The following is a 19,570-nucleotide window of genomic DNA, read 5'->3' as shown; positions in this document are numbered from 1 at the left end:
TTAAACTAAAATGAAATTTCCAACATTATAGAAATAAATCTAAGACAGATAAGAATTGCCTGTTTAACAAAACTTAAGTACTACAGCTTAGGGAAGTTTTCAACGTATCTTCAAACAGGTTCTCTATCCCTTGCTGTTTCTCTTCTCCTCTGATACCCCTATGATGTGAATGCTGTTATGCTTGATTTTTGTCCCAGAGGTCCCTTAGACTTTCCTCATTTTTTTAATTTATTTTTTGGTTGCTCTGTTTGGGTGTTTTCTGTTATCTTGTCTTCTAAATCACTGATTTGATCCTCTGCTGTATCCAACTTGCTGTTGATTACTCCTAGTGTATTCCTCATTTCAGATATTGTATTCATCACTTATGACTGGTTCTTTTTTATGGTTTCTATGTTCTTTTTAGCACTTACTATCTGCTTAAGTTCTCACTGAGATCATCTATTTTTCCTCTAAGGTCCTTGAGCATCCTTATAACCATTGTTTTGAACTCTGCATCTGGTATCTTGGTTGTTTCCATTTCATTCCATTGTTTTTTCTGGAAATTTCTCTTGTTCTTTCATTTGGGGCATGTTTCTTTTTCTTTACATTTTGTCTCCCCTTTTGTGTTTGTGTATTGACCATACATGAGAATAAATTCAAACTGTATTAAAGACTTAATTATAAGGCTTGAAACCATAAAAATTCTAGAAAAAAACACAGGCAGTAAAATATCAGACATTTCTCATTGCAGTATTTTTTATGACATATCTCTCTGGGCAAGGAGAAAACAAATAAACAATTGGGACTACATCAAACTAAAAAGTTTTTACACAGCAAATGAAACCATCAACAAAATAAAATGACAACCCACTGAAGGGAGAACATATTTGCCAATGATACATCTGATAAGGGGTTAATAGCCAAAGTTTATATAGAACTCAAACAATTCAACACCAACCCCCCCCCACCCCCCAACAATCTAAAAATGGGCAAAGGACCTGAATAGACACTTCTCCAAAGAGGACATACAGATGACCAATAGACATATGAAAAGATGCTCAACATCAATAACCATCTGACAGATGCAAATTAAAATTACAATGAGATATCAGCTCACACCTGTCAGAATGGCTGTCATCAATCAACAAGCAACAAGTGTTGGCAAAGATGTGGGGAAAAGAGAACCCTCATGCACTGTTGGTGGGAATGAAGATTGGTGTAGCCACTGTGGAAAGCAGTATGGAGTTTCTTAAAAAAATTAAAAACGGACTACTTATGACCCAACAATTCTACTCCTGGTAATATATTTGAAGAATCACAAAAAAGTAATTTGAAAGACTATATGTGCCCCTATGTTCATTGCAGCACTATTTATAATGGCCCAGATTTGGAAGCAGCCCAAGTGCTCATCAGTAGATGAGTGGATAAAAAATGCTGTGGTACATATACACAATAGAATACTACTCAGCCCTAACAAAGGAAGAAATCTTACCTTTCACAACAGCATGGATGGACATAGAGGGTTTTATGCTAAGTGAAATAAGCCAGTCAGAGAAAGACAAATACCATATAATTCCACTCATATGTGGAATATAGTGAATAAAATAAACAATCAAACAAAATAAAAACAGACTAATAGATACAGAGAACAGACTGACAGCTGTCAGGGAGGGGGTTGGGGTGCTGGGAGAAATAAGTAAAGAGATTAAGCAAAAACCAAACATCTTCATAGACATAAACAATTGTATGGTGATTATCAGAGGGAAGAGGGGGGGGGCAGGTAGAAGAGAGTAAAGGAGGAATACATAGTGGCAAAAGGAGAATAGACTCTGGGTAGTGAACACATAATATAATGTAGAGATAATATATTACAAAATTGTACATTTGAAACCTATTTAGTTAACCAAGGTAACCCCACTAAATTCAACAAAAATATACTTTAAAAAATTAAGTACAATTAGTGAATTGCTTTTTATTATTCAATAATTTTTAAATGATAATGCAAGAAGTCCATGTATTTTTGTTACTGGGCTAGCGGGTAAGAACTGGAGAAAGACAAATGAGGAGAATGGTCTGTTCATCATCATGATAATAACAATAAAATGCTGGATGACATTAGTTGACTCCCTAGACTTGGGAATTCACCTTCAAAAAGTTGACTAAAGAGAAGAATAAAGTAATCTAACAAATAATTGTAGATGATGACAAAGCAGGAAAATAAGGTGAGACAAGAAAACCCCCCACAGCATGGAGCTTTCTGGTGAGCTCATTCATTCCCTTATTCAGTGCAGATTTACTGAACACTGACTCGGTAGCGGGCATCTTCCGTGCATCACAGATACAGCTACATGTTTTAAGAAACACTGGTAAATGTTTGAAAGAAACAAAAATTTAAAAATAAATTTTTAAAAAACAGATGAAAACCTTAAAACAGAGTCAAACTTTATAATTAACATTTGCAAAGAGTATAGAGAATAAAATATTTTTTTTAAGTTTTGCTTATAATGATAATAAATAAGGGATAGTCCCAATATCAGGTGAAAATAATGAATTTCACAGATGACGGAGAAAAACAGAATTCAATTATTGTATCTAATGTATCAATAATGAAAGAAAAGCCATTCTAACCTCATATCTTCTTTTTTTCTTTACTTTTTTTTAATGGAATAGTTTGCTCAGGCAATATTATAGGTGTATTTCACCTTGATTTAAAAGAAATACATAATGGTTTCTCAATACCTCTTTATGAATAAAATGGTAACTGGTTGGCTGTTTGAGGATTAATTGAATAGACATATTAGAAAATGTTTGAATTAGCCCTGTCCTGTTTGGCTCACCGGTAGAATGTCGGCCAGTGGACCAAACAGTCACAGGTTTGATTCCAGCCAAGGGCACATACCTCAGTTGGGGTCGTGCGGGAGGCAGCCAGTTGATGTGTTCCTCTCACGTCAATATTTTTCTCTCTCTCCCTTTCTTTCCCTCTCTCTCCCTCCCACTCTATCAGAAGATAAGTAGAAAAATAATCCTTGGATTATTCTGCATTATTGTTTCCTGGAGCATAGTTTATAAGATGCAATGAGGGTGTCAACCTCTCTCCTCCCCTAGTTTATCATTTAATTCCAGTGTGACCCCTCACCCATAAAGCAGAAGTATTTCAGGCAGAGAAATACTGTTCATCTTTTCACAAAATTGTATTTTTACTCAGTTTCTAGTTTAAACAAAAACTGCTATTGGTCTGCCATAATGGGGAAGCTACAAAAACTCTGATTTATGTTTGACAGTTTACTTCCCTGACTGTATGTATTCTGACACACTTCTACAGTTACATTATCACTGCCCACGTTCTCGTTCCCTAATCAGGATTTATACTGTAATGTGTGGGTTGGCAAGTTATACACCGGGGATGGCTATTGTGCTTTGCAACCTTTTGGAGCATACGAAAACTTCGTCGGTGCGTGTGTGGGGGGGGAAACCAATGCATGTGGGGGAGAAATCTATTTCAGTGGACGTGTGGACATGTTTTCTTTGATTCCAGTGATGTTTGTAACGGAATAAGCTCTCACAACTGCGGCATGATTGCTACGTTTCAGGTGTACCAGAGTTTGGAACATGAACTGCAGAGGCACGTGAGTCGCCAGGACACTCTGCAGCAATGCCAGGCCTGGCTCTCTGCTGTCCAGCCGGATTTACAGCCAAGCCCCCACCCCCCTCTGAGCAGGGCAGAGGCTGTGAAGCAGGTACTAGACTCCTGCACATGTGTTATGTCGTGTGATGCATTCAGTCAACGGCAATATGTTAAGTACTTATTACGTGCCAAACTGTGCAGGCTGCAGGGATGTAACAGCACAGGCACACCTCGTTCTATTGGCTTCACGCCTGGGCTTTGCAGATATTGCGCCTTTACAATCGAAAGTGTGGACCCTCCGCCAGCAAGGAGATTATGACTCACTGAGGACAGATGACAATTAGCATTTTTTAGCAATAATGTACTTTTTCATTAAGGTGTGCACATGTTTTAAAGACATAATGCTACTGCTCACGTGTTAGACTCCAGTACTGGGTAAACAAAACTCGCATATGCGCCAGGAAACCAATGCATGTGGTTCGCTTTATTGCGATACTCACTTGGCCGAATTGACGATCTGTCCGAGGTGGGCCCGTGGAAAGAAGGTCTGAGTGGGACTCTAGTCGTTGGCTCGTTCAGATACGTGACTAGAAAACTGTCCTGCTGACAACTTCAGATGGTGTCAGACTGGGCCAGGCTTTGAAGGGCTGTGGTGGCATCTTGGCCAGGCCCCAGGATGCATTGTACACCCCATGTCTCCCACTTGGTACACAGTACACATAGAATGACAATATGCCCCCCAAATGACACACTGACTCGGTTCTGTTAAGAATGCCATATGTTTTTATAAGGCATGATGTGTGAATTGGGGGGGAATGGAAAGAGGTCCTATCAAATGTGCCCTTGAAATTCAGCAAAAATCTTTGGCTGCTGTTTGGTCACTGACAAGCTATAGCTGCTCCCAATGCTTTTAGAATCAGGTCAACTATATAAATCTTAAATCATTATTCTTTCTAAAGAATAAATTCATGATATATTAAATTATATAAAGATATCTATAAAATTAATCTGATTCCTTATTCTCTTCTCATTTTCAAAAGCTGTTTGGGACAGATAACTTTCTCTGGGTCAGGGATATATAATGGGGTGACTGATGATAAAGATACTAATTAGAAGTGAAATACTTGTCAGTTTTTACACTGGATAAAAAATGTAGGTGCTACTTTTGACTTAATGGGAAATGGACCTATATTTGTGATGTCCACACAAGAATGGTGTGTTTTGCAACCCACATGATTCTGAGGAAAGGATGCTAAGGAAAAACTTAGGCTTCGTAATTGGCTATGATTTGGGAAAATCGCCTAATGTTTCTGTACATCAACATTATCCAATACGGCTTGCAGTCAATACCACCTTTCCAATTTATCAATAAATTAGTAAGTGAGAACCACTTCCCAAACCTCTACCCCCACCACCCTCCCTCAGGCCATTTGACTCCCAAGGTAGCCAACAGCTGGTCACCTGTCCCATCCCTGCCTGTCCCTCTCCTAAGAATATAAGCTCTATGGGAAGAAAGCTTTTGTTTTGTGTATGGCTTTATTCCTATTATCTAAAACAGGGCCTACATATCTGACTACCTTCAAAGAAACACATTTCTCCACATTCATGTATGTGGATTAACGATCCACCCGGAAATGACTTTCTCAGACTTTCCGCAGAGAGCAAGAGCCCAGCCACCTGCATTTTTACTAAACTCCAATGAAGCCCACAAATGCACCATGACCTTTTCCTTTATGTCTCCAGATCATGTGAAAACATGCTAAGGAACAGGCCAGAGTAGGGTGAAGATTCTTTCTCTGAAATGGAAGACGAGTAAGAATGTGAGCAGAGAATTGGGGAAAATTATAGAAATTTCTTGAGTGTTACTTTTTCCCAGGCCGTACAGACTTGATCACAATGAGAAGAAAATGACAGACAACGGGTCCCTGCCTGTGTGTTTTAATTCTTTCTGCGAGTCACTAACACATGTCATTTACAACATGAGTTGTAAATACTGAATGCAGCATAATTCTTTTTGAAATGTCAACAGAACGTTACAAAGATTTGCTGTCTACATATAGCACGTGTCTCTTCCATCCTGACGAGTGTGTTTTTTTAAGGTCAAACACTTCAGGGCTTTGCAGAAGCAGGCGAGGACCTACTTAGATCTCCTCTGCTCCATGTGCGACTTGTCCAACTCTTCAGTGAAAACCACAGCAAAAGATATTCAACAAACAGAGCACATGGTAAAATGTTTAAAAGCAACACTAGATTTGACTATTTTAATTTGTTCTCTGGCTTGAATGTTAGATGTGACATTTAAAGAAAATATATCCTTGAACCATTCCGGCTGTAAAGCTCCTACCGTGATTATAATAAACAGACATTTGAATTTCAACTAAGTCGCAGAAAGTAAGCACACTCTGCTCCTGAAGCCACTGAATTAGAACTGCAACATTTAGTCCCATTGATCTGCTAATTATTAGTACTTCTTTCCTCCTCTTTTTTTTCCCCCTTAATTACCATTCTTTTTTTCTATTTTTCCACTCATTTGTTTGTTTTGTTTTCTCCTTTTCATCTTTTTCTTTAGGCAATACTTAGTATAGAGGAGGTTTCTAACACATGCTCTGTGTTAGGGACGGCAAAGAGCCTCTACTCCACTGGCAATGACTGTGGTGTTGAGGATTCCAAAGCTGCATCATGGAAAATGCTGATGAGTTAGCAGTACCTGTCCACAGCAGACAGAGGGCAGCACTGGGCCATGTGTGCCACACTGCCACCTTAAACTCTAATACTCTTGGGTTTGAAAAAAAAAATAAGACTTTGCTTTGGTTTTTAATTGGATAAATATTTGAAGAATAGTAAATTCACCCAAAGCAAAAAAAAGTCTTCAAATAATGTAGGTTTTTCACTTTTTATGTTATATTATCAAACTGTATCTGTCTTTAAATCCTTATGAAAATGCAATAATTCCTATATTTTTACAGAAATGATTTATTAAAATAAATTATATGGTGTCACGAACCAGTGAAGCAGATCTAAAAATATATTTAAAATATTAGTGACTCGGTGTTTTATAAGAAGTAACAACAAATGTACAATAGAGAACAATGGAAGTCTTTTCTAGTTAACCCCAAGACTAAATTCGCGAGTTAATCAGATGTGGAAAACCATTAGGGCAACTTTTGACCTAGTAAATTGTTAAAACTTCTTAAAGTCTCACAACACAGATTGAAAGTATATGGCATGTCTTAGACATGTGAAGTTCTTGGAAAACCTAAATATAAAAAGAAAATCTACTTTTCTTTCTTTATTGATTATTTTAGAGAGGGAGGAAGGGAGACGGAGAGAGAGATAGAAACATTGATGAGAGAGAACATTGACTAGCCGCCTCCTGCACACCCCCTTCTGGGGATAGGGCCCACATCCTGGGCATGTGCCCTGACTAGGAATCGAACCGGTAACCTCCTGGTGCATGGGTTGATGCTCAACCACTGAACCACACCAGCTGGGTGAAAATCTACTTTTCTTGAAGCAAAGAAAGAATTATCTACTTTTCTTGAAGCAAAGAAAGAATTCTTTGTAGATTTATCACTGTGTGTGTGTGTGTGTGTGTGTGTGTGTGTACAGGCTGAAGAATTGCATCTCTGATTCACTGGACATAAATGTTTCTATCTATTGCCACTGACTTTTGCCTCTGTGTTCTCACAAGATCGAACAAAGGCTTGAGCAGGCACAGAACTTAACTCAGGGCTGGGAAGAGATCAAGCACATGAAAGCCGAGCTTTGGATTTACCTCCAGGACGCTGATCAGCAACTGCAGAATATGAAGCGGAGGCATGCGGAACTGGAGCTCAACATTGCACAGAACATGGCTTCCCAAGTAAAGGTAGGAGCTAGTGGGTCTCCAGGGCAGACAGAGAAGACCAAGGTGGTGTGTGTCCATCGATCCTTAAACATTAGCATAGCTATGTAAGGAATCAAACAGAATCAGAACAACGTTCATTTGGTGCCAGGAAAGGACAGATCAGAGAGTAAACAAACATGTAAAGTACAGCATAGGACATAGAGTCAATAACATTGTAATAACATGGTGTCAGGTGACACTACACACGTGGGGGATCACTTCAGACGTTATAGAAATGTCTCACCACTATATTGTACACCTGAAACTCATATAACAGTGAATGTCAACTGTAATTGAAAAACAAAAGTAATGATTGAAAAAACAAAAGTCAACATTCAAATACTATATTGGAGCTCTAATCGGCTACTTGCATCAAAGGACCCTCAGCCTCCCTTTGTTCCTGAGCAAAGCAGCTATAGTTTAGCTGACAGAGCCAGACGCCTCTGCCGTTAAACACACACAAACCTCATCACTTAACATCTTTTCATCACGACATTGTTAGAGCCACAGGACCGTAAGGGTACGATGCAATTAAATAGACATTTAATCTATAAAATAGACATTAATTAATATATAATTAATTTAAATATAATAGAGATATAATTGCTATTCCATATTTACATATAGTTTAATAGAAGATTATTTTGACTCGGGAAGTGGTACCAGATTTTTAACAAACCTTAAGGTTTATTTTTCTGTGAGAGTAATTCATTTATCATTTCTACTGAAATACAGTTTGCATATGCAGAAAAAACAAGATGGCATCAAAGAGATTGCTTTTTTTCCTCAAAAGCAGGAACTTCCAAAGCTTTTAGAAAATTGGAAATTAAGGCCATGCTTTAAGATAAAATATTAACGTTTTTCCTCAGTGAATATAATGCCATTCACATTTCTCAGTTTTTCTCTATACTGTTGAAAATTACACAATAAAATACCACAGTCATCCCTTAATTCTTATACACTTGGAAATGTGTGTTCATGAAGAGGCATGATACTTTCGAGTTTCTCTTTGTCCTGTGTGACCCATTCATTGACATGCTTTAGCTATTTAAAGTGTTAGAGGTATTACATCTATGCCTCATGCTATATTTATTGGGGAGTGTATGGCACGTTATTTATTTTGTCACTGTTGTTACCTTTAGGATTTTGTGAAGAAACTACAGTGCAAGCAGGCATCCGTGACAGCTATTACGGAAAAGGTGGATCAGTTAACCAAAGAGCAGGAGTCTCCTGAACACAAGGAAATAAGTCATCTGAATGACCAGTGGCTAGACCTGTGCCTCCAGTCTAACAACCTGTGCTTGCAAAGGGAAGAGGATCTTCAGAGGACGAGAGATTACCATGAATGTATGGGTGTCGTTGAAGTGTTCTTGGAAAAATGTACTACAGAATGGGACAGCTTAGCCAGGTAACAGCAGTTCTCCAGTGAGTTGCCAAAATACTAAGCCAGAAATGGCTGAATTTCTATAAAAATGCAAACGGTCTTTCTTCTGTTTCTAACATCTATTGTCTATAATTATTGATTTTGACAAAACATTATTCAGAGGCTCGTGTTGACATACGGATACAGAGCCATGGTTGTTTTTGCTTGGTGTTAATATAACCAGTAAGTAAAAGGGAAAATGTTTGGAAACAGCACCATCTTTCTCTGGGACCTCGAAGAATATTGCAAGACTGTTTCAACTGTTGTTTAATTACCAGTTATGGTGCTATCATCTATGGTAATACCGGTTATAGTATTAACAGTTATGGTACAATTTCATTTATTTTATTAATGAAATAAATCTTTACATTCCATAGTCTTCTTATCAACTCTGTAAAGTAATAATTCAATGTAATTCAGTCAAGTTTTGTCTTGCATTTGTTTGTGGTATTATAGAAATCAACAGACAAACCAAATTAAATTAATATGTGCTATTTGTGATGTTGTAGTGATTGAACTCTTCTTGGCTTTTTCTTTGAAAAATAAGGATCCCCTTCCTCCAGCCCTACACACTGGGTCTTCATATGGACATCTTTCTATACTTCTGATCACTCTATGTAGTGAAATTTGCATGTCCTGGGCCCAAATTTATTAATTTGCATCAAATAAAACTTACATAATTCTAGGTAGAATTGAATCAAGTGGGGTTTTTTTGTTTTGTTTTGTTTTGTGAAAATTGCACTATTTTCTAGTTTGTTTGCAGAACTTTTCCTTAAAGCTGAACATTTTACTGGTCTTTGAAGTAAATCCTGTCAATATCAGTAAGAACCCATATCAAAGGCTTACAATAGGCACCTCCGTCAACCAGCCTGCAGGCACCTCAAACCTAGTTATGCCCCAAACAGAACTCTCATTCTGCTTTCCAAGCCTGTTCCATGTACTTCGAATTGATTGTTTTGTAAATGAAAGAGAAAGATTTCATTTTCTCATCTGCCTGTGGTCAAAAGGATGAGAATTCTTTGCATTTCACACCTATTTTAGAGATTTTTAATCATAAACCAAACATATCTGAGTAGCTAGAGAGCCCTTGGTCACGTCTTGCAGATTTCCTGTCTAGCGCTATGTTATTTGCTTGAGCTTCTTCTCGCAGAAAAGCACAGACATCGGGGGCCACTTATTCATTTCTTTAAGTGCCATTCCCAAGAATGGAGTAGACCAGTGCTTCCCAGTGTGTAGTGTTTATACAAATCCTCCAGGGACCTTGCTAGTGTGCAGCTCCTTCTGTGTCTGTGAGGGCCAGAGGAAGAAGCTAAAGTACATATCAGATGTGCTGGGAGGGCTGGAGGAGCCAGAAGATAGGAAAGAGGTATTGAGGCAATTCGTTCTGGCTCAGCATCTGATATAAAAAATATGGGCCGTTATATTCCATAATAAATATAGCACCCGGGTCAGTAAACTCTTAAGAACACCCTCTTAAAGAAAATGGTGAAAGCACTGTCCCATGGACTGAGAGGTCCCAGTTCGGTTCCTGGTCAGGGCACATGCCTGGGTTGTGGGCTCGATCCCCAGCAGGGGGCGTGCAGGAGGCAGCCCATCCGTGTATCTTACACCCATGCTACTATTTCTCTTACATCGATGCTTCTATTTCTCTCTCCCTTCCTCTGTCTCTAAACGAATAAATAAAAACATATAAAAAAAGAAAATGGTGAAAAAAACATATAAAAATAAAAGAAAATGGTGACATGCAACATGGACTGAACAAATAGATACTGAGCTGGCTAATTTGCTTTGTCTTTCGTGTCTGCAGATCTGACGCGGAGAGCACAGCTGTCCATCTGGAAGCTCTGAAGAATCTAGCGCTGACGCTGCAGGAGAGGAAGCAGGCTCTGGAAGACCTGAAAGAGAAAAAGCAGAGAATGACAGAGCATCTGAATTTGGATGACAGAGATTTGGTCAAAGAACAGACGAGTCACCTTGAACAGCGTTGGTTTCAGCTGGAAGACCTTGTTCAGAGGAAAATCCAAGTCTCGGTCACCAATCTGGAGGAGCTGAACGTGGTGCGGGCCAGGTTTCAGGAGCTGATGGAGTGGGCAGAGGAGCAGCAACCCAACATCGCTGAGGCCCTCAAGCAGAGCCCCCCGCCCGATATGGCTCAGAACCTTCTCATGGACCACCTCGCCATCTGCAGTGAACTGGAGGCCAAACAGATGCTCCTGAAGGCCCTCACAAAGGACGCGGACAGAGTGATGGCCGACCTCGGCCTCAACGAGCGGCAGTTAATCCAGAAGGCGCTGTCCGACGCACAGAGGCACGTGAGTTGTCTCAGCGACTTAGTGGGCCAGAGGCGAAAGTACTTGAACAAGACGCTGTCCGAGAAGACCCAGTTCCTCATGGCGGTGTTCCAGGCCACCAGCCAGATCCAGCAGCACGAGCGGAAGATCCTGTTCCGTGAGCACATCTGCCTGTTACCGGACGACGTGAGCAAGCAGATTAAAACGTGTAGGAGTGCTCAGGCCAGCCTCAAGACCTACCACAGCGAAGTCACGGGACTCTGGGCCCAGGGCCGGGACCTCATGAGAGGCGCCGCGGAGCAGGAAAAGAGCGAGGTGCTGGGAAGACTCCAGGAACTGCAGAGCGTCTACGACACCGTCCTGCAGAGCTGCGGCCACCGGCTCCAGGAACTGGAGAAAAGTCTGGTTTCCAGGAAGCATTTTAAGGAAGATTTTGATAAAGCTTGTCACTGGCTGAAACAAGCAGATATCGTTACGTTCCCCGAAATCAACCTAATGAACGAGAGTCCAGAGCTCCAAACACAGCTGGCCAAATACCAGCGCATCCTTGAGCAAACTCCAGAGTACGAAAATCTCCTCCTCTCGCTGCAGAGGGCTGGGCAGGCCATGCTGCCGTCGCTGAACGAAGTCGACCATTCCTACCTCGGCGAAAAGCTGAACGCTCTGCCCCTGCAATTCAATGTCATCGTCGCCTTGGCTAAGGACAAGTTCTATAAGGTCCAAGAAGCAATTCTCGCCCGGAAGGAATACGCTTCCTTGATTGAGCTGACCAGCCAGTCTCTGGGTGAGCTTGAAGACCAGTTCTCAAAGATGAGCCCGGTCCCCACCGCCCTGGCGGCTGAGGAGGCTCAGCGTCTTCAGGACAGTTGCAGGGCTCTTCTGGGCCAGGTGGCTGGCCTCGGGGAAGCAGTGGATGAGCTGAACCAGAAGAAGGAAAGTTTTCGCAGCACGGGGCAGCCGTGGCAGCCGGACAGGATGCTGCCGCTCGTCACCTTGTACCACAGGCTGAAGCGACAAGCAGAACAGAGGGTTGGCTTGTTAGAAGACACCACCTGTGCTTACCAAGAGCACGAGAAGCTGTGCCACCAGCTGCAGAGACAGCTGGAGGCTGCGAAAGCGGAGCAGTCCAGCGTGAACGAGGAGACGCTTCCCGCCGAGGAGAAGCTGAAGCTGTACCACGCCCTGGCGGGGAGCCTTCAGGACTCGGGCATTCTGCTGAAGCGAGTGACCATGCATCTTGAAGACCTTGTCCCACACCTTCACCCCTCGGCCTATGAGAAAGCCAAGCATCAGATCCAGTCCTGGCAGGAGGAGTTGAAACTGCTGACTTGCGCCGTTGGCGCCACGGTGACGGAGTGTGAGGGCCGCATGGTGCAGAGCATCGACTTCCAGACCGAGCTGAGCCGCTCCTTGGACTGGCTGCGGAGTGTGAAGGCAGAGCTCAGCGGGCCGGTGCGCCTGGACCTGAACCTCCGGGCCATCCAGGAGGAGATCAGAAAGGTCCAAATCCACCAGGAAGAGGTCCAGTCCAGCCTGAGGATCCTGAATGCCCTGAGCACCAAGGAGAAGGAGAAATTCACGAAAGCCAAGGAGCTGATTTCCGCCGACTTAGAGCACACGCTTGCCGAGCTCGCGGAGCTGGACGGGGACGTTCAGGAAGCTTTACGCACCAGACAGGTGGGTACCATAGGGCTCCGCGTGTCTCCTCCACTAGGCTCATTTGTAGACATGGATGAGACTTTTCTTTGTTTGGGTTTTGTTTTTATTAGAATTGCGTCCTGAAATATTTATTTTATGATACTACATAGAATCATCTCCAAACGTGACTTAAAAGAACGTTTCATTGTTTACGGACGTGGTATTCATTTCATGTGATTTCCATGTTGACCTCCCTTTAGTTATAATACAGTCTCCTCCGCTACCTCTCGCCTTTACAAGAGGTAATAAATGATAGCATCATAGAATTAATACCATGGTGCGCACATTAATAATAAAATAAGCTCATTAGCAATGAATAATTAGCGATGCCTTTTTTAAACATTGTGAAACCTGGCATTTCTAAGATTAGCGCCGGCCAAGAACCTCCAGATGGAGAGAGGCCGATGGATGCTGCAGCCCCAACCCTGACGCTGAACCATGACTTTTTCTGGGGTCTCCCATCCGCTGCCCCTGTCTTTGCACCCCTTTCTCAGGGAAGAATGCCTTATCTTCCCTTGCTTCCCTGCCGTTCCACAGAAGCCAGACGACTATTCATCATGACTTGACTTGGGGATGACAAAGAAGTGAGAGCAGGCATAGAACGTGGGAGCAGATGTCTCTTTAAGATAATGACTTGGTTGCCTTTGGATAAGGACCCGGAAGTGGGATGGCTGGATCGCATGGCGCCGTAGTTAATTTCCTGAAGAACGTTCACGCCGTTTTCCACGGTGATTGACCTGGTGTACATTCCCCCAGCGTTATTGCATTTCTAACCATTGAGGCATTATTTCTCTTTGGAAAATATTCAGTCTGCCACATATTACTAGGCATGATAGATAGATAGATAGATAGATAGATAGATAGATAGATAGATAGATAGATAGATAGACGTAAATGAGAGAAAGTGTCAGAACTAGTCAAGATATCAATATACATTTCTATTTCGTACCTGTCCTTGCTTACTTATCTCACTGTACGTAATAATAAATCTAACAGCAAGATTAGAGGAAGGATCATTACAGATAATAACGGATTCCACCAAAAAAACTCTACCCACTGTTCAGTTCACTTATACATGTACATGTGACGGAAGACTGGAAAAGAAATGAAAAAATTAATCTGTTTCCTGCAAACACACTGTGATTGAGGGTTGGTTGTTTGTAATGACTATGTTGCAGGCTGTGCTGACTCAAATATACAGTCAATGTCAAAGGTACTACCAAGTGTTTCAAGCAGCCAGCGACTGGCTTGAGGACGCCCGCGGAATGGTGCAGCCAGCAGGCAGCGGCCTGGATGTGGAGAGTGCGGAGGACAGTCTCCGAAGCCACACGGAGTTTTTCGCTGCAGAGGGTCAGTTCCAGAGGGACCTGGAGGAGCTCCAGCGCCTGGCAGCCAACCTGGACCCACTCACCACGCCACCTGGGAAAGAGGACCTAGCACAGAACATAAGTTCCCTGGAGGAGAGGAGCCAGCGGATCATCCAGGACTCGCGCGCCCAACTAGAGCTCTTGCAGAGGTATTGTTTTCATCTCTTTATTCTAGCGAAAGAGGATGTGTTTCCAAATGCATTTCCACACAGAAAACAGGAATATTCTAATGATGTACAGCCACACGTAAATTCATTGTTCTCTGTTGAGTACCATTCGACGTATTGACGGCAGAGCTCTGCAGAGGAAAGTGTGATTGTGATGTGCTGTTGCTCATTGACTTTTGTTGGGCTTTTTCAAGATGTGCAGCTCAGTGGCAGGATTACCAGAAAGCAAGGGAAGAGGTGATCGAATTGATGAATGATGCAGAAAAGAAATTGTCTGAATTTTCTTTATTGAAGACTTCTTCCAGTCATGAAGCAGAAGAAAAATTATCAGAACACAAGGTTAGTTTTGTTATTTTTAATGTCCTTTCATTGTGTTTGTAATAGGTCTCTGTAATGCAACACTTCCAGAAGCAGGTCAGTCAATCTTCATTTCCACCTGGGTTCCTTAAATATGAAAAGGCGAAACTCAAAGAGAAGGAGGAACGGGTGAGGGCAGGAAAGATAAACCAAAGAACTTCTATGCGTATACCCATAACCAATGGACACAGACAGTTGTGTGGGGAAGGCAGGAGGGGGGCGGGAGCCGGTAGTAGGGGGTCAGTGGGGAAAAATGGGGGGACACCTGTAATACATTCAACAATACAGATAAGTTTTTAAAACTGGATACATTAACCATGTTTCATCATAGTTTTAACTCAGTTAAATGCTGTCACTTTTTTAGACTTTCCATTGGAAATGAATAGCTAGGTTTAAAGAGACAGAGCAATTCTTCTGATAAAGTGTGACACAATGAATTCCGGTGCATACTTTCTGGGGATAACGTAGATTAATTTAAATACAATTTAAAAATTAGCAGCTGAGCTGCCTGCACATATCGTAACTATAAAAGGTAGAATACAACATCCCTAAATGCTAAATTCAGTTCCCTTACATTTTTGCTACTTGTTAGAAACAGGAGAATTTCATCTCAAGTAGCACATCCTCTTTCGTTTTCAATAAATAAATGTTGCCCTTACCTCTTTAAAAGAAATCCAAGCCTAACTCAATTCAGAATTCCGCATACAAGTGAGAGTTACCAGAAGAAAAAGAATATATGTTGGAACATTTCCTTTTGCGGGTCATTTTGGGCTTTCCTCAAATCCATAGAACTTGAAAGAAATGTTTGCCTCAACCCGCCTTCTCCTCCCCAACCTTAGGCTTTAGCGTCCGAGGTCCACTCTTTCCATGAGAAGATTGTGGCCCTGGAGGGAAAAGCTTCACACCTGGAAGACACCGGAAATGACGCGAGCAAAGCGACCATAGGCAGGTGGATGACCACAGTCTGGCAGCGCTGGGCACGTCTCCGGGCTGTGGCCCAGGACCAGGAGAAGATTCTGGAAGATGCAGTAGATGAGTGGAAGAATTTTAACAATAAGGTAATTTCCTTTATTGATGGGCTCAAATTATTGTTTCCTCTCTGATGAGCATGTGTTTTGAAAAGCGGTATTTTGCTCTTTTTTTTTTTAATTGGCTTTATGAAAGTAAAACTCTTTTTAAATCTGTATCCCAATGGCATACAAACCAAATCGTGAAACAATGTACAATACACAATGTGTAATTTAGTCCCAAGTCAGGGTCCGATTATTTTAATAAGAAAACCAAGAAGTTAAACTAAAGCCTGCTTCCCTCCATCTGCTAGATTCTGCATGGACTTTCTTCCTGGCCCTGAAAAATCATAAAATACTCTTTCTTTGCCATGGAACAGAGCAGAAATTTAACACATTACCCAAGTCCTATACTAATTGCTTTCATCTTTTTTTTTTTTTTAATTTTTTTTTCTTTATTGATATTTTTGAGAGAGAGAGGAAGGGAGAAGTAGAGAGAGATAGAAACATCGATGAGAGAGAACATCAATTGGCCGCCTCCTGCATGCCCCCCACTGGGGATCTGGCCCATAACCTGGGCATGTGCCCTGACTGGGAATCAAACCAGCGACCTCTTCATGCAAGGTCGATGCTCAACCACTGAGCCACACCGGCTGGGCGCTTTCATCTTTTAACTAGGATTTAATGTTTTAAGCCACAACTTCTTTTATAGTTTGGGTTAACTTAAATATTAGAGTTGTTCATTTGTCTTTTAGTTTCAAAAACAACCAAAGTTTTTCTTTCTCATGCAGTCTCAGATTGCCCTGATGTTCTTTTGAGCTTAAAGCTTACACCCAGAATTCTCAAGCTGGTCTTTCGCACTAAGAAGATTGTTCAGGTTTTAGCTTCCTGAGATGTAGAGTCCACACCATCATCTTGAACGAGCTCTGATGCATGAGTGTCAAATGTGGCATTTATTGCAATTGCCCCATTTCTTCAGGGTTTTTTGTTTGTTTTTTTTTTTGAGTTTCTCAGTGTATATTACACATTTTTCATCAGGTTAAAAAAGCCACAGAAACGATTGATCAGCTGCAGGATAAATTACCAGGAAGTTCAGCAGAGAAAGCCTCCCAAGCAGAACTCTTGACCGTGCTGGAACTTCATGACACCTTCGCCCTGGAGCTGGAGCAGCAGCAGTCGGCCTTAGGCATGCTGAGACAGCAGGTGCTGAGCATGCTCCCCGAGGGGGCCGCCCCACCGCCGGGGGAAGAGCCGCCCATCGTGCGGGAGATCACAGCCATGCAAGACCGCTGCCTGAGGTAATTGTACACCTCTCGCTCTGTTACTGAACGTGGCCATGACCCAAAGGGATAAGTGTGGTTTTAGAGTCTGGGGGTGCGCCGTCATGCCACCTAACAACGGGGGGATCTGTTCCCATCATCCCCGCTTTTCAGTTTTCTTAGCGCTTCCCTGATTTGTCTGGCAAACATATCTAGTAGTGGTTAGAAATACGGGGATGAACCGGACGGACTCCGTCTGTATGTTCATGCCGTGCACAGTGGAGCAGGAGCAATGGGCAACCACAGAGCCGTTTGGGGAAAGCATGAAGAGGGGGAGACAGGAGCACAAAACAGAGGCAACTCACCCAGGAGAGCAGTCCAGGGAGGCTCCCCTTCCCAAGGGGTATTTCAGCTCAACACCGAACAGGTCTGTGCTATGCAGCCAGGGGAGAGGGAGTTTCTCAGACAGGGCAGTAGCGTGTAAGAGACCTTGGAAGTATGCATGTCATTTGCAGGCAACGGTTGGGGATGCAGCTGTTTATAAGAAACAAAGCTGGAAAGTTAAACAATTAATAGAGAGCTCCTCAGAACCTAATTTAGAAAAAGCTTGATAACTCATTGACTAAATTGGATGACAGAGAGATTGGAACAAGGATGATACCAAAGTCCAGGTAAATAAGACATTGAGAACTTAGTAGATAGAGGAAGTTAAACTTGATGATATATATCCAGCCTGATCCACTTATTGGGCTGGAAAAGAAATGTCAATAGATAATTTAACTGCCATATTAACTAATAGTATTCATGCATATCCTATATCCCCCTCTTCAGTTGTAGATAAATTCAGGATAATTGGACTCCACTTATTTAAACTCTTTAACCAAACATATGTCAATTCAAAGGAAGACTTACAATTTGGGTGTTAAACATTAGTAACTGTAAAATTTCCAAAGCTTGACTTCAACGACTGATTTCCAATAGCCACAAATATTCCAATTACACATTGCCCATTACTTTTAAAGGCTGATGATTTTGCACCACTTAAGTAGATTTCCAGAGGGGAAATAAACAATGTCTGGGTTTAGTTTACCTAGGAAAAATCATTGCAGTGTAGTGGCATGGAGTGTGTCAATTCTCAACTTTCTAGGGATAAATCATTCAATTCATCTGATGTATCTTCTGTTATACTTGACCTAAACTTAAGTCTTGCTGAAAATTATCTGACAGATTTGAGGAAGTTATTTACTTGTGAAAAAAAAAAGATATGAGATTTCACTTTTTTAAAATGTCTGTTTTCGATAATATATTTGAGGGAGTTCCTCTCACCTCCACTTCCCTTCTCCCTCCCCGTCTGTCTGAAGCATGCAGGAGAAAGTGAGGAGCTCTGGGAAGGCGGTGAGGCAGGAGCTGAAGGACCGGGAGCTGGTGGAGACGCAAATCAATTCTGTGAAATCCTGGGTTCAGGAAACAAAGGAACGTTTGGAGAACCCAACCATTGAAGTAGACGCTCAACTTGAAGAACTTCAGGTGCAAAACTCTCCTCATTCCCTATACCCATCATTTTTTTCAAAATTGCCCTGATTTTAATCTGACACATTTGTTTATATTCAGTGACACATTGAATTAAACATTTTCAGAAATGTGTTATATAAAAGGCTCTTAGTATTTCATGGGTTTTTTGTTTTTTCTGTATAGAGTGGACATGTTTCTGAGTCAGAGACTTAAGAGAAGTTTTGTTTTTCTTAAGGTGTTTCTGTAACTCCACACTTAATCATGTTTTAGTGGACAGCAACTTGTCTTGTGTCTGTACCCACGAACATTTCCTTAGGCTACCAGACATTTCTGGTTTTGATCTTTTCTTTAGATTCTCCTAACGGAAGCCACAAATCACCGACAGAACATCGAGAAGGTAGCTGAAGAGCAGAAGAGCAAGTACCTGGGTCTGTACACGGTATTACCTGCGGAACTCTCCCTTCAGTTAGCCCAGGTGGCGTTGGACCTGGGGACTGTGCATGACCAGGTAAGCCTGTGGACAAGAAAGTGCCTGTCCATTCGCTATGGGCTCAACACTCTGGTACAGGAGTTCTTGATTTTCATAACGTTATCTTCATGGAAGCAGAGTTAAAAAACAGCTCAGCATAAAACAATACTGTTAAATTGGAGATCTTATTCATAGGCAAAAACACATCTGATGATCATAGATATGAACAATAATGTTACATAATTAAACAAACTTATTTACTTCCTTACTCTTTTCCCAAAAAAAGACTTGAACAATAAATATAAATATATAAATATATGTGTATGTATATATATATGTGTGTGTATGTGTGTGTATATACATACACATACACACATATACACACATATGTTCAACAAATATTTACTGACTACCCAGAGGCTCTTCTAGATGTATTTCCACCTTTCATTTATACAGAGAGAACATTTCTTTACCATCTTTTCTTCAGCACTTTTTTTATAAGCAAAAGTATGACTGTTTATTTTGAAACC

General features: G+C 41.5%; 1 protein-coding gene and 1 long non-coding RNA gene across 2 annotated transcripts in view; one reads left to right on the top strand and one right to left on the bottom strand.

Annotated features, from left to right (window-relative positions):
* SYNE1 (spectrin repeat containing nuclear envelope protein 1) overlaps positions 1 to 19,570 on the top strand; it is a 409,429-nt gene that overhangs the window by 227,343 nt on the left and 162,516 nt on the right. Inside the window, exons 72-82 of the mRNA XM_036249358.1 lie at positions 3,570 to 3,716; positions 5,704 to 5,829; positions 7,296 to 7,472; positions 8,633 to 8,898; positions 10,721 to 12,881; positions 14,081 to 14,418; positions 14,631 to 14,775; positions 15,633 to 15,851; positions 16,839 to 17,098; positions 18,421 to 18,586; positions 18,924 to 19,079. Of these exons, the coding sequence (XP_036105251.1) occupies positions 3,570 to 3,716; positions 5,704 to 5,829; positions 7,296 to 7,472; positions 8,633 to 8,898; positions 10,721 to 12,881; positions 14,081 to 14,418; positions 14,631 to 14,775; positions 15,633 to 15,851; positions 16,839 to 17,098; positions 18,421 to 18,586; positions 18,924 to 19,079 (4,161 nt within the window). The remainder of the gene's footprint in view (positions 1 to 3,569; positions 3,717 to 5,703; positions 5,830 to 7,295; positions 7,473 to 8,632; positions 8,899 to 10,720; positions 12,882 to 14,080; positions 14,419 to 14,630; positions 14,776 to 15,632; positions 15,852 to 16,838; positions 17,099 to 18,420; positions 18,587 to 18,923; positions 19,080 to 19,570) is intronic.
* Positions 5,686 to 8,722, bottom strand: LOC118621921. Its single transcript, XR_004957844.1, has 3 exons — positions 8,627 to 8,722; positions 7,380 to 7,551; positions 5,686 to 5,782 (listed from the first exon to the last, which is right to left on the bottom strand). It is a non-coding gene; the product is annotated as an uncharacterized LOC118621921 (long non-coding RNA).

The sequence above is a fragment of the Molossus molossus genome, unplaced genomic scaffold (genome assembly GCF_014108415.1).
Source record: "Molossus molossus isolate mMolMol1 unplaced genomic scaffold, mMolMol1.p scaffold_m16_p_8, whole genome shotgun sequence".
NCBI lineage: Eukaryota > Metazoa > Chordata > Mammalia > Chiroptera > Molossidae > Molossus > Molossus molossus.
The sequence above is the reverse complement of the archived record's forward strand: the minus strand, read 5'-3'. Positions and strand labels throughout refer to the sequence as shown.